The sequence below is a fragment of the Nasonia vitripennis genome, chromosome 5, assembly GCF_009193385.2.
Source record: "Nasonia vitripennis strain AsymCx chromosome 5, Nvit_psr_1.1, whole genome shotgun sequence".
NCBI classification, from domain to species: Eukaryota; Metazoa; Arthropoda; class Insecta; order Hymenoptera; family Pteromalidae; genus Nasonia; species Nasonia vitripennis.
In genome coordinates, this window is record NC_045761.1 from 18,817,256 (window position 1) to 18,831,468 (window position 14,213).

At 41.5% G+C, this 14,213-nt stretch overlaps 2 protein-coding genes across 7 annotated transcripts in view; one reads left to right on the forward strand and one right to left on the reverse strand.

The window, feature by feature from the left end:
• The window catches only part of LOC100122393 (alpha-catulin), a 105,547-nt gene that overhangs the window by 54,971 nt on the left and 36,363 nt on the right, over positions 1–14,213 (reverse strand). Inside the window, exon 1 of one of the 4 annotated variants that reach the window (XM_016986273.2) lies at positions 1,427–1,613. The exons of the other annotated variants lie outside the window; for them this stretch is intronic. Coding sequence (XP_016841762.1) covers positions 1,427–1,459 — 33 coding nt within the window. The 5' untranslated portion in view covers positions 1,460–1,613. Of the gene's footprint in view, positions 1–1,426; positions 1,614–14,213 lie in introns of those variants that run through there. 4 annotated transcript variants of the gene reach the window in all.
• CYP9P5 (cytochrome P450 9P5) lies at positions 10,586–14,193 on the forward strand. 3 transcript variants are annotated; one of them, XM_031932774.2, is made up of 4 exons: positions 10,586–10,859; positions 10,929–11,295; positions 12,379–12,909; positions 12,983–14,193. In XM_031932774.2, exons 3-4 carry the CDS (start codon positions 12,403–12,405, stop codon positions 14,000–14,002), a joined length of 1,527 nt encoding a protein of 508 aa, XP_031788634.1. In that variant the 5' UTR covers positions 10,586–10,859; positions 10,929–11,295; positions 12,379–12,402; the 3' UTR covers positions 14,003–14,193. The 3 variants fall into 3 exon arrangements, with proteins under 3 accessions (XP_031788634.1, XP_031788635.1, NP_001166017.1); XM_031932775.2 differs by having other exon boundaries at positions 10,610–10,859; positions 11,009–11,295; NM_001172546.1 differs by lacking the exon at positions 10,586–10,859 and having other exon boundaries at positions 11,170–11,295.

Genomic DNA, 14,213 nt, shown 5'->3' on the forward strand with positions numbered 1-14,213 from the left:
ATTTATCTGACATTCAAAAAGCAACGCAATCAATTTGTCTTTGTCTATAATAACATTTTTTTCAGTACGAAGGTTGTGCAATATTTCTCGTTTTTTATTAAATTTATCTCGTCCAATATTCGTCCTTTGACGAGTCAATGAAACAACATCGTAATAATTGTTGATTGGTATCTATTCTAGACGTCACAACACGTGTGTGAAAGTCAATTAATAGAGACATAGATATCTTATAATAAAATCCTATATGCCATAATTGACATTGTTCTTATTTTAAATGTACATACTATCTTTACTAAATCTAATCTACAGGTATTTTCATTCAATGATATTTATTTATATGGAAACTAATATGCACACACCATATCTTGCAAAAATATTGTAAATTACTATAAACAAAAATAGTACAAGCTATTATTGTACATCTAATGTACAATACTGTGGAAATGAAATACGCGAATCTGAACTTTATACATCAGTATGGAATAAACCTCTAGAACTCGAGTACAAGTTTGATACAAAGAAACGTGTAATTCACTTGATAATAATTGCAGTGCAACAAGTTTCTACTTTCTCGTACATATCCTTTCTCTCCCTATACAATCACTTACGAATTACATTGAAATAAAAATCGTCGACTAATTGACAGCTTAACGAAGCTATTGACTATACCATGTACTCTCGATTCGATTGAAAAATAATAAAGCTACAACTAACAGCAAAATAAGCGCAATCAACCCTCTATTTAGGGTTTGCCCAGGCAGTATTGAAATATTAACGAAGTGTATGTGTGCAGAGCACTGTAACCGCAAGTCGCGCAAGAAAAGGTTTTCGGGCTATACGCGCGGGCAAAACCATCCCTCGAGTTCCTCACGTCCTCATTAATAAAACATCGATACGCGTCAAACAGCAGCGGTGTACGTACGTAGCAGGCAGAGGCAAAAGAAAAGAAAACACTATGTATAAATCGCTCGGACACATCCGATCAGTCGATGGCGAGCAGAGAAAAATCTACGACAAAAACGTCCAACGGATGCGGTGAAAAAACTTGTGTGGGTGTGCGTGTCAACTATCGCATAAAAACTATTCGGATACATCGCCCTAAGAGGGACATGGCCGTATCGTGTGTATCGAGTGGAAGAGTTTTCGTTCCTTGCGCGAGAGTTCCGAGCACGTGGAGTCGTGTGTGTTACATAAATCAAACTTTGGTCTTGATAATTCTTGCACACGTCCGTTAGAGTTTCTTCGACTCGAGAAGCGAGCGCCGCAGGAATATTGCATTGAATCGCGCAGGAATAATTGAAAGCCAAGCGGTACGAGTAAGAAAACGATACATCACGGTGGTCGTCTGTTGTTGTTGTTGTTGTTGTTGTTGTTGTTGTTGTTGTGTGATATGTCTAAGCGAACAGCGTTGGAGCGTAAAACGTACCTGCCGTTCAGCAGCCATGCCTCCCTCGTACATCTCGGCGGCTGTTATCTTGCTACGTGTCACTGTGCCACTGTCTCTGTCGTTCTAGCTCGCTCGCTCACTCCCAGCGAATCGGCGATATTATTATTACGATACACTCTATACGCGTCCGCTCGCTCTCTCTCGCTTACATCAACTAGATAGAAGTTTTATTTATATATGTAAGTATGTATATATATATATATATATATATATATGGATCTCTTTCTCTGTGCTCTCTGTGTGTATATAGTTCTCTGTATATTATTCGCTAATAAATTCTCTCGATCTCTCGCCCCCTCTCTCTCTCTCTCTCTCCCTCTCACTGTATAGTATCAATATAATATCTCTGTATAGTTGTGGTATTTGTCGATTTGTCGCCGATATTCACGTGTACTGTATATAAATAGTCAAAGCCAGTTCCTTATTGTTCCGTTGGTTATTGTGTTATTGCCTCCTCGTGGCCACGTGGCCGTCGCTCGTAACCTGACGTCATCTTCTCTTCCATCTCGTTCATGTCGCTTGTCCCTTATTATTCGCGATATCACGCACGTGCAACTCGCCGTCGCGGCCTCGATAACGCGACACACTGGCACTGCATGTGTATACGCGCGCACAGACACTGCACGTGATGCGGCCAGTGACACGCGATGCGACGTCGACGCAGCAGTAGCAGCAGCAGCAGTAGCAGGTACTGAATGTGTATACTATCGTCGGCTGCGATCCCCTCACAACGCCTCAAATCTGCGGTAGAAATATAAATAGTCGATCTGTTAGAGGTGGATCTCTCCTCGCTGACAGAGCTCGATCGCACAGGGTTAAAAGTGCGCGGCGAGACCGACCGCGAGCAGTCCACGTCTAGGACTAAGCGATGCAGGCGGCGTCGCTGATGCTACTGAGGCTCCGATCCACTCCGCTACGTACGCGCATGTATAATGCACGCGCACACGTGTACGCCACCCCCTGTACTCTCTCTCTCTCTCTCTCTCTCTCTCTCTCTCTCTCTCTCTCTCTCTCTTTCTTTCTCGCTCTATACACTATACACACCAGAGCTTTGCACTCTGTCCCTATATCTTTCTCTCTCTCTTTCTCTTTCTGTGTCAGTGTACACACCGGGCGTAGCAGCTCTCGCAGTTGAAAGAGAAAAAAATCAACGCGCGCGCGTGCGTGTGTACTTTCTTGCGGGGGTAGGTAGGTAGATAGGTGGCCGATGGAGAAAAGCGCACTGAGAGAGAGGGACGACACTTGCGCGCGTGTACTACGCGCGAGTAGTATTGTACGCGGAGAAGCAGGTTTAAAACAACGCCGCTCTCTCTCCTTCTCTCTCTCTCTCTCTCTCTCTCTCTCTCTCTCTCTCTCGCTGCACAGATGTGTGCGGCCCTGCCGAGCGAGCGCCTAGGGAAGACTGGCGGCTCGCTGGCTGGTACACTCGCTCTCCCCGTCTTTCCCTCTCCCGGCCATACCTCTCTCTCTTTCTCTCTCGGGAGCAGCAGCAGTAGCGGCGGCAGCAGCAGCCGAGTATAAAGCGCGCGGAGAGAGCGCCACCCGCCGGAGCGCGCGAGCCTCTCGCACCCACCGCTGACAATCAATACCCGGCAGGTCTCGCCCGCCGCGAGGAAGCTCGGCTTCTCGGATTTTCTCTCGCTCGCTAGAGGGGCTCTTTCTCTCTCTCTCTCTCTCTCTCTCTCTCTCTCTCTCTCTCTCTCTCTCTCTCTCCCTCTCTCTCGCCCTGTACTACCTACTATGCTATACTCTGCTATACGCCACTCGAATTCCGCGCGCGAAATCTCAATATCGCTCTCTTTCCCGCCGTCTGTGTACCCTGGCTTATATACGTTTCCTTCGAGCGCGTGTGCGCTGCTTTTTTGCTTCTTAAGCCAGCTGGCTTTGTTTTGATGGGAGTAGGGCTAGTGAATGAATTTTTTCGCTTCGGCTCTTGGGGGGTGGGGAGAAAAGCTAAAATTGTTTGGCCGAGGGTTAAATTTAGACGCGTGTGCGTGCAGCTTTTTACGGGAGTCGAGGGAGAGGGGGAGGATGAATTTTTTAAAGCGATGTAAGGAGCTTTAAGTGGAAACAGCCGTGTGTGGTCAGGCGCGGTGATTTCGAGTACTCTAATTGAGACGGATCCGAAGATCTCAAAAGAGTGTGGGAGTCGATGTTTAACACACTGGGAGGGTGTTAACTACTTGCGAAGTACATCTCTCAGGTTTGTTGGCCCGGTTTGCTTTTCTGTCTCTCGTAAGTAGATTAGGGGCTTACGAGTAAAATTCTACTTTGTGTGGCGTTCGCGGAAGAACAATCACCGCTTGTTTTCCCACCGACTGATAACTTCACTGTTTGCCCGCAGTTGGGATGTCAAGTAAGACGCACGCGTTCGAATTTGTACTTTTTTTTTATTGCGACAGGTTTATCGCTCGAATAATCAAAGAGTTTGAAAAGTTAATCGCGAGTGGCGTTGTTCTGCTCTGATGAACTTTACTACTTTCCAGCGGGCCTTTTTACGCTCGTTCGTATAGCTTGTTCTCCTTTTAGGTTAGTTACGGAATTCTGAATGAAAGTTGCCGGGTCGATAAGAGGTGCGTAGAGGGAAAGTTAGTTTACGATGTCATTTACGGCGCTGCTCGTTTTTAAATAAACAATCGCAGTCGTTAGATAGTTGCAATTGTTTCGAATACCCTTTATAGTGCGCCGAGAACTAGAGCGATAATTGGATTTAGATGGGTAAAGCTATACTCCTAAATTGCGCAATTAACTCGAGGTCTGTTTTGTGTTTGCTTGTTTGCACGTCTACTTGGCTCTCGCTGCTTTTTTCTTCGCCTAAATTGCGCAAGTCCAAACGGCCCTTAATTTCTTCCTTTATGAGCCGTAGAGAAAAAAGAGAACAGTCGATGCCTCCGTAGCTTCTTACGATTAAATTCAAAATGCCGTCTGTCCTTTTCTTTTCGTCCTCGGTACATCACGTGCTTCTCGCGACGAAGCGATTTCATCAACACCTCCGACCCAAGCTCCTTTTCTCCCGCTCGGGTTTTTTTCTCTCATCCTTGTTCCACTGCGCGAGAGCCAGAAGACAAAGTACGAAAGAGAGGGAATCAGTCGGAGTAGAAGAGGAAAAAACTGGCCGTCAAAGCGAGCGTCGTAGAATTTAAGCGACCGAGACGAGGGAGTCGGCTTTATTCTTGGTTTTTTTATTTTTCTACTACTCCTTCGAGTGCTGTACCTACTTTGACTGATACACACAGGAGGGAGACTTGCTTTGGAAAGGGATTTTTGGCATTCTTATACGGAGATCGCTTTCAACGGGTGTTCGAATATCAATGGGAGCTCAGTTTTCAGTAAGTTAAATCGTATTTTCCTGTTGTGAATGGAGTCGAAGGCAGAACTTGGAAGATTTATTTTAAAACTCTTTTATGCGCTTTAACTTTATATGGACTCTCGAAGGCAAAACTTTACTTTCGGAATGTTTTAATCAGCAGGAAATGTATGCACGTAATAGGCTATAATCTATCGAACGGTATAATGAAAGAGGAAACTTCGGGCATCAATATGCAGAATGTTAGAACAATCCAAGCCTTATTCTCAACTCTCGACTTTTATACGACGATCGCTCGAGTATTATGCATTCATTTTGAAACAACAATATTTCACTTTATTAATCCCTTCGAAATTCATAGCAGCGTATCTTCGCAGAACAAGTCAGAGACTGGATTCCTCAAAAGAATTTCGCTGATCAGCAGCAGCAAAGGGAACGAGCGAAACAGGAAGATGGCAGCGAAAGAGGTTGAACCGAAAAATCGAAAGATAAAAAAAGCGACATGCGAACGGCTGCAGGCTGCTGGAGGCAGAAAGAGGATGTGCATGATATATAGATGCGGGAAACGTAATAAAGATACAAGAAAGACGCGATATACGCCCTCGTGTAGAAGATGGGGGTTTGATTTTATTTCTCTCCCCCGGATTTTACGGAGTAGCGGAGCGCGCTGCCGTTTGCATACGGGCCGAGGAATTTTTATCGTCTGCCTACCGCGCGGATTTCTCGAAAAATATGCGTGTGTTCTTTTTTTTTTCTCTCTCTCTCTCTCTCTCTCTTCCAATTGTTCCCCAACGAGCGCAAACCTGGTGTAATTTATGCATGAAAAATTGAGCAAACATTTCGGCCACGAGATCGATATAGGACAACCGAAATAGCCTCTGCATCGGGTTGCTGCACACGGGAATAACTTTTCATAATACAAAGATAAGCTGAAGAGTCTCTTTGATTTTGTCATCGTCAAAGCCGGAGATCGATGTCGAAGGAAATAAAAAATCGTCGTGTGTACGCCTGACCTTCGAGTCGGTGCGGGAACGAGGCCAACCTTAGTCGCTATATCTCTCGCTCTTTCTCTCGACGTCGCTCTCTTGGGTGGACTTGGACGAGGAAGAAAAAAATGACTGCGAGGAGAAAAAGCCAGCGGAGAGTGGAAGATGAACACAACTGTGCGCACAAGTCTAGCATGCAAAATAAAAAGTCAACTTCCTCTCTCTCTCTCTCTCTCTTTCTCCTCCTCTGTCTCCTGGGATGTCACCGCTGCGTCACTAAGGTAGAGAGAAATTTTTTTCCTCTCTCTCTCTCCTCGCTCGTCATCTTTTATTTTCACCTTTCTCCGGACCTTCGTCCCCGCCATATCTCGGCGACAAAAAATCCCGCGCGATTTCGTCCTCTTTCTCTTTTCTCGCCGGCTCGTCATTCTTTTTTTGGCTCAGGACGAAATTTGCATTTGGGTGTACGTAAGGAGACGTTATGTGGGAAATTCGAGGTGTGTGCGATGGAGCGCGAGAGATTCGAAATTAAAAGAAGACGCGGACGCTTATCATTTGGGAGAGTCGGAGGGGGATTCAGTTAGCGTTTATGGAAGTATCGGATTTTTTTTTTTTGGTCGCCGGTGGAGCTTATCATTGGCTGGGATTACCGAAAGCGGTTATTGAGAGGAAATTGAAGCTACGCTTCTTGGGCGATATCTCTTTATTAAATATTTCTATGTGCTGGGAAGATATTAAAAAGACGCATAATTGATACTCAGGTTTAATAAAGCAGAAAGAATTTTGAAAATGTGTTTGGTTTTTGCGCAGATGAAAGTAAGAAATAGAGCGATGCGAGAGTACAACGCGTCAAGCCAATGTACAGCCCCACGTGGAAAAGATTTATCCAGTCTGTATACAGGTTAAATACAGGCTATATACAATCGGCTGTATACAAAAGTGATTTTGTATAAACTATATACAGTCTATATACAGTCTATATACAGACTGGATAGAAAAAAATTCGGATGTGCGGTTCCCCTGGTAACGACTTATCAACGAAAATCATTACCATGGCAACCAAGGAAAATTTTTCTTGTTTTTTCTCAATTTTATATCGCCTGTATACAGACTGGATAAAATAAGCGATCACTTTTGTATAAAGTCTGTATACAACCTGTATACAGACTGGATAAATCTTTTCCACGTGGGGCGGAATATGCAGTACTTCTTTGATTAAACAAAAATGCAAATTAAAGTACAAGTCGTCGCAGCTACGCGCATTGCAACGATTTGCTTTAAAATTATATTTTCCAAAATACTAGAAAATACAAAGTTACGCTGAAATTTTTGTGATACCTTCTATGTCTACTGTATGCGAGCATAGAAAAATCAATAGATGAAAAATTTCAGTTTGTATATGTAGGGTTGAAGTTTATAAAGGATTCTCTATTGTCTGCAGTTTTTACGCTGCTTACTGTCTGGAATTCACGAATTACTCGACGACACTCACCGTGAAATTGCTAAAACTTGCGAGCACTGGAGCAATTACGTTGTTCCACCCTCTATATTTTTTAATGCACTTTCCTCTCGCTGCATATTTTTCCTGATTCAAATCTAGAGTATCAAGTTCCTGGTCGTTTTTTCTACTTATACTAAATTTTTCTCGTTCCTTAGCTGGACGAATTGAAAATTATGCTAAAGTGGAGTATTTTCCTTTGTAAAATAATTGCTTTAAAGTACGCTTTATTTAATTATGGAGACATTCAGGAGAATTAAAATTCTGCTAAACTTAAATAACTTTTTGGATTAGTTTGTTTTTTAACCAGGGACATTAAGGGGGCTAGATAATCCCCGTATTCTGACGAATTAAAACATAACCAAAATTGATTCGGAATACATAACAAATATTTACAATGATAGTAGTCAATTTCTTTATTAAACTGAAGTGTGCAGAAATAACCTTTGAATTGTTGAATACACAGTCAAGCTCTAGTATTCGTAAAACAAAACAATTAGCCTTCTTCCCAATACTCTAACTTTCCGACTCTCTGGCTAGCAAAGATAGGTGGCGCATATGTGCTTCCCTATAACCCTCGGCAAAATTTTTCGAGCATACTGTATATATAGCGGTTTGCCACCTAATTCAAAACTGTCTTTCGGGACGTTCGTGCTATAACTGCTAGTCTGTGTAGTGCAAAAGTGACATGTACGTTGGTTGAAATTATTTCTGTACGACGTCATGCATCATAAAGAAGCAATCTATAATATTAAAAATCGATTGAAAATATATTGACTCTATAGAAAACGTATTAAGGATTTTCAAATCTTTTTTCCTCGAGCGATGCACGATATACCAACGTCGCCTGGGCTCAAAGCTCTTTCCGCGACTCAAGGATTCAGGAGTTTTCTCGTGGGAATTCGATCGTGAGAACGAGAGTAATCTCTCTTCTTCGTGCATGAGCGAATATAATATTTATTATCCATAAAGAGCTCTCGCCGCAGGTTCGGGATTTTTTCTTCCCGGATGCCTCTGATGTAATTTTGGACGACGACGATGATTAAGCCGGGAGATAAGAGTATTCCGTCGAAGGAAGATTGTGCCTGGCTTGCACCGTGAAATTGAAAAGAAGTCGCATGACGTATTAAACGAGAGATGGATTTCGCTCGGTGAAATCTTTTTCGGTATCATCTCCTGAAAGTGGCTGGATGTAGCTCTACTAGAGAATAACTTTTCGACTTTCTGAACGGGTCGCATTCCCTTGCTTTCTCATGCATTTCAATGTGCCACTGCCGTTTTGCGGGGGATATATTTTTATTATTAAATTCAGCGCGAATGGTGATAAAGCGCGACGCGAAAATTAATTATTGTTTCATTATTGCGTTCTATTATTCATTAGGATACCTGGCATTATTATGATGATTCGCTGTATAACGGCGCTCACCGAAGTATGTATAGTGCATTAATCAAATCCTTTCGAGCAATAAACATGAACAGAATGAAAATGAATATGAAATTTATACACCATATAGGCAGCGAGGGGATCGGACATAAATTTAATCACATTTAATCATTTTGCAAACAATGAGCTTTGCATTGAGTCAGATTAAAAATACTTGTTACCAATATTGATGTCAGAATTCAAACGAAAAATTGAGCTATTTTAAATGATTATCACCGTATAAATTTATTCATCGTTAAACAAATCAGTGGTGTTAAATTTGTTATGTAGTTCAAAGGATTCGCGTCGCGTGTGAACAGTAGTAGCGTTGGAACACTAAAGTTAGATGAAATCTCGTGTATGATGCATCGACTATTCGATTACGTATCAAATTTACTGCGATGTCACGTTAGCGACATTATCATATTTATCTACTATTCAACTACATTCCAACTGTGCAAACTAGCTTTGCAGCTAGTTGATTTACGATTTCGCTGCTTACTGAACTTTAAACACTGAATTGCATATACCGCGCGTTTTATCATTTATACCACTCTAACCTCAAAATCACATCTTTAATGTGAATTTTCGGCTCTCATGGTATAAAATATTGTATGTAACTTGTATATAAAGACTGTAGCCTCGTGCTGTAAACTCTCGTTTTGAAAATACAGTCTTTCTGTACCCGTTGCATAATATACTATTATCAATGCGTACGCGCACGAAATACGTTCATACGCACAAACAAAGAATGTCCGCTGGAATATCTATTACTCAGCAAGTTTTGTAAAAATCAAGCAAAGTCTCAGTCCACTGTCTTCGCCCGACAAATCCACTGCCTCAAAGTCGACATACCCCAAACAAAGTTAGCCAACCGGGGACTCCGCCATCTTCTCTACGCGCAAAGAATTTCGAAAAACAGCCGGCAGACAACCTCGGCGTTTCCATATAACTTTTTTTCTCTGTTCCCGCAGACTCTCACGTGGACAAAACGTTCGCGGAAGTTTGCCAGCCGCCGCGATGCACACACTCGGCGTCGTTTCCGCGGCCTGTGAGTCTGTACGCTCACCAGTGTGCCGAGCTTATATATGTGTACACATATATAGCTACTTCTGTTGGTATGGATAAAGTTTACCACAGTCGCTCGTTCGCTTGCTTCGAAAGAGACAAAGAGATAGAAGCGTCGCTGACGTGAAAAGATTTTCCGGGAAAAAGGTGGAGGAGGAAGGATGTCTCGCGAGCCCGAGAGAATGCGGAGGAAAAAAGTAGAAGTCCTCCAGCTGAATGAAATTATGACCTTGGATAAAGGACGAGGCGACGCATTAAATTATCGCGTACATTTCTGAGGAAGGTTTTTTTTCATATTATTATATAAAAATAGGTAATTTTAAGAAACGAGCAGCTGTGACGGTGAGCTTTTATTTGGCATGTTGATCGGCGTGGTCGGTATTTTCGATAAATTTTCTACGAAAAGGCGGTATTATTTAAGCTTGAGAAAGCCTTTGTGTTGAGCACGGAGAATGCGGCGCTTATTTATATAAAATCCTAAGAGGATACCCGACAGAATTCTGAGGGAGAGAGATGCACAAAAACGCTTACATAAATCCAGCTTAGTTCTTACGTCTTCCCGCCATCCAGCTTAAAAATCTTAAATTATGATTCCTTTGAAATCTCCAAATTAATTTTCTTAATGAGTAAAAACTGTGACGTCGTGCGATTGCGTTACATGGTGTAATTAAGCGGCAAATTAATAACTGCTTGAATTCCTTGTTGAAATTGAAAAAAAAACATTTTCATTCCACTTATTTGTTTGCAGCAAGTAATGAAATAACAAAATAAAAGTTTCCTGGCTCTTCCCACGTAAACTTCGCGTATAGTTCTCCTACGCTTGTGTACAATCTGTGTCTATAGACTCAACCAGTGTGGCGTTGCTGCTCATTTGTAGAGCGAGCCTCAGCGCGCGCCCACATTTCAGTCGATCGTCGCGCCATACAGTATTTCGATCGGAGCGGAGTATTCGTGAACTCGTTTCATTCTTGATTGCGCTGCGTGTAGTTCAAAGACGTACATCAGCTGATTGCAAAAACAGAGAAGTTTCCAGCGTCGACTATGTTTTGATTTGAAGAAAATTCAAATTTTCAATTACTTTTAGTGTCATTACAAGTGGTACAAGGGAAGGAATTTGAATATGACCAAAGGTAAATGAAGTTCGGGTGATTTATTATTTTAACCTACGAAACTGCTAATTGGATCTATTTCTTCCTTAGAAAATTAAAAGGGGTCGTTTTTCTGTATTCAAATGAATAAGATCAACGTCATGAGGTATTTCAATAATTCAATGTTGCAGATAACGAATTATTATTATTAAAGTTTTGGAATATTCTCAAGTATCGCTTTACAAGGCGATTGTCGATGCAACAGCGAGATAGCATGACGTCATGCACACCAGATGATTGCTGAAGTGCCTCTAGCGGACGCGCCTGGCTGTGTTGGAAAGTCTTTGCGCAGTTTTGAAAGACTGTACCACGCTTATAACAAAAAATGAATTGAGTTGAACACAAAATATTCAAAAACGATCCTTTTGCTAATGACGTTCAAGTACAAAAACTTTTGATTGGCAGATGAGCGTACAAGGTAAGATTATGTTACATAATTTATTTTTGTTTTGCATCATAGACACTTTATAGTCGAGGAAATGAAGCAATGGACTATCGATTTTTTGAGCAGTAAGACGGATCGTAATGCGGTTTTTTGCATTCGATTCGTCAGAGCGTCAGGAAATTTTGTGTGATTAATTACTTTATTGAAAATGCATTATTGCATAAATAATAAGCATTTTGAAATTTCATTACGAGGAGACATTAAATAAAAAATGTAAAACTCGGTAAATATTGATGGAAATGAGTCCAGTTTTGCTACTCGAGGGTTTTTAGGGTCGCTGAGCACGAATATGACAACGGCGGCGGCCTCCGAAGTACCTGGTGCCCAGGGTAGACCGTCGTCTCCGAGAATTTTACGGAAAATTGTAACATAGCGACTAGAAACTCGTTACTCGGGGGTTTTTGGGGTCCCTGAACACTAATATGGCGACGGCGACGGCATCCGAAGTACCTGGTACCCAGGGTTGACAGTATTAACGTCGTCTCTTGGAGTTTTGTGGACATTTAATAGTAATTAATTCAAATACGTTACTCAGGGATTTCTCGGGCCACTGATTATGGATATGGTGTTTTACTCAAGATAATTCTAGGAGACGACATTGATACTGTCTACCCTGGGCACCAGGTACCTCGGAGACCGTCGCCGTATTCGCATTCAGGGACCCCTAAAACCCCCGAGTAACGAGTTTCGATTCGCTATGTTACAATTTTTCGTAAAATTGGGCACCAGGTACCTCGGAGGCCGTTGCCGTTGCCATATTCGTGTTTAGCGACCACAAAAACTCCCGAGTAGCAAAACTGGACTCATTTCCATCAATATTTACCGAGTTGTACATTTTTTATTTAGTGTCTCCTCGTAATGCAATTTCAAAATGCTTATTATTTATCTAATAATGCATTTTCAATAAAGTAATTAATCACACTAGGTTACAAAAATACGGCATTACGATCCGTCTTACTGCACAAAAATCGACAGTCAGGCCGTTTTTGTGCATTATTTCCTCGACTATTACTATTGCGTTAACTAACGCGTAATTACATAAGAATAAACTTACAGGATTGTTAAAAGAAAATCACCATCATGATTCCTGTAGCAGCTATATTAGGCTACGGTTTAGCAGCGATTTTTGTATTTGCTCTTTATACAATTGTCTATCAATACACTTACTGGAAACGTCGTAAAATGCTACATTTGGAATCAGTACCTATAATAGGAAACAACTATCCAATGTTGTTTGGAATCGATTCTTTTCCTATGCATGCTCAAAAGATGTACAAGAAATTTTCGGGTGCCCGGTACTACGGCTGCTTTGATTTCCGAAAGCCAGTGGTTATCATCAAAGATCCCGATCTCATTAAGGAGATATGCGTCAAGAATTTTGACGATTTCACCGATCACCTGACATTTGTGACGGAGGAGATGGACCCTATAGCCGGTAGAAATATATTTTCTCTCAAGGGTAAAAGATGGAAGGATCTTAGAAGCACTTTGACTCCGAGTTATACTGCTGCAAGGATGAAGCTTCTATTCGAACTTATCGACGAATGCGCTAGGAATTTCGGTCAATATATTTTGGAAAACCCAGAGGTAAATTGTCACGCTTATTATATAAATGTTCTAAAATATAATAAATAATACGTGAAAACATTTTTGTTTATAGTTTGCGAAGAGCTTTGAGGCTAAAGAAGTATTCACAAGGTACACTAATGACGTCATAGCCACTGCTGCTTTTGGAGTCAAAGTTGATTCAATGAAGGATCAAGAAAACGAGTTCTTCATGCATGGAAAGGCTTCGACAACTTTCACTTCAAAATTATTAATGTTGAAAATTGTACTTCTAAGAAATTTTCCTCGTCTGATGCGACTGTTCGGTGCGACGTTCCTCCCGAGATCATCCGATAAATTCTTCAAGAAACTTATCAACGAAGCAGTTACATTACGAAGGGAAAAGGACGTCACTCGCCCAGACACGATTCAACTGCTCATGCAAGCAATGGACAAAGAAGGCGGCGTCAACGTCACTATGGACGATATTCTGGGCAACGCTTTTATCTTTTTCCTGGCAGGATTCGATACTTCTTCCAGTCTCATGGCTTTTATGGCTCTCGAATTAGCCGCTAATCCCGATATCCAAGAGAAACTGCAGCAGGAAGTAGACCTGCAGCTGGAGAAAAACGACGGAAAACTGACTTACGAGGCTTTATCGGACATGAAATATCTGGACATGGTAGTCAGCGAGACTCTGAGGAAATATCCGCCTGCTCCAATTACGAACAGAGTTTGCACGAGGGATCACGTTTTCTCGCCACCGATGCAAGATTATCCAGAGTATCGTATGGAAAAAGACACTGTAATAATGATTCCTATTTATGCCTTGCATCGAGATCCGCAATACTTTCCCGAACCGGAGAAATTCGATCCAGAGCGATTTAACGAGGAGAATAAAAGTAAAATCGAAGCTTACACGTATATGCCTTTCGGTCACGGACCAAGACAGTGCATCGGAAATCGGTTTGCTTTAATGGAAACGAAGATTTTGATGGTGCACGTGTTGCGAAAGTTTACTATTAAGTTTATAGAGAAAACGGTCTTTCCGGTTGAATTTATTAAGTTGAGTTTTAATCTTGGAGCTGTTGGCAAATTTTGGCTGCAGTTTGAAGAAAGGAAAAAAGTTAATTAGTAATTTATTTAGCATTTAGTATTAAAGTTCAGAACAGATGCGTTAAGAAGATGTACATTTTTTCTACTTATTTATTTGTGTATCTCAATAACAGTGCTTTTTAAAAAATATACATGATTTGAACTACCTCGTTTTTTAACCTTATGATAACTAAACTTAAAAAAAATACAATAAAAATAATTCACAACAAACAACGCTTAGTTTAATTTTG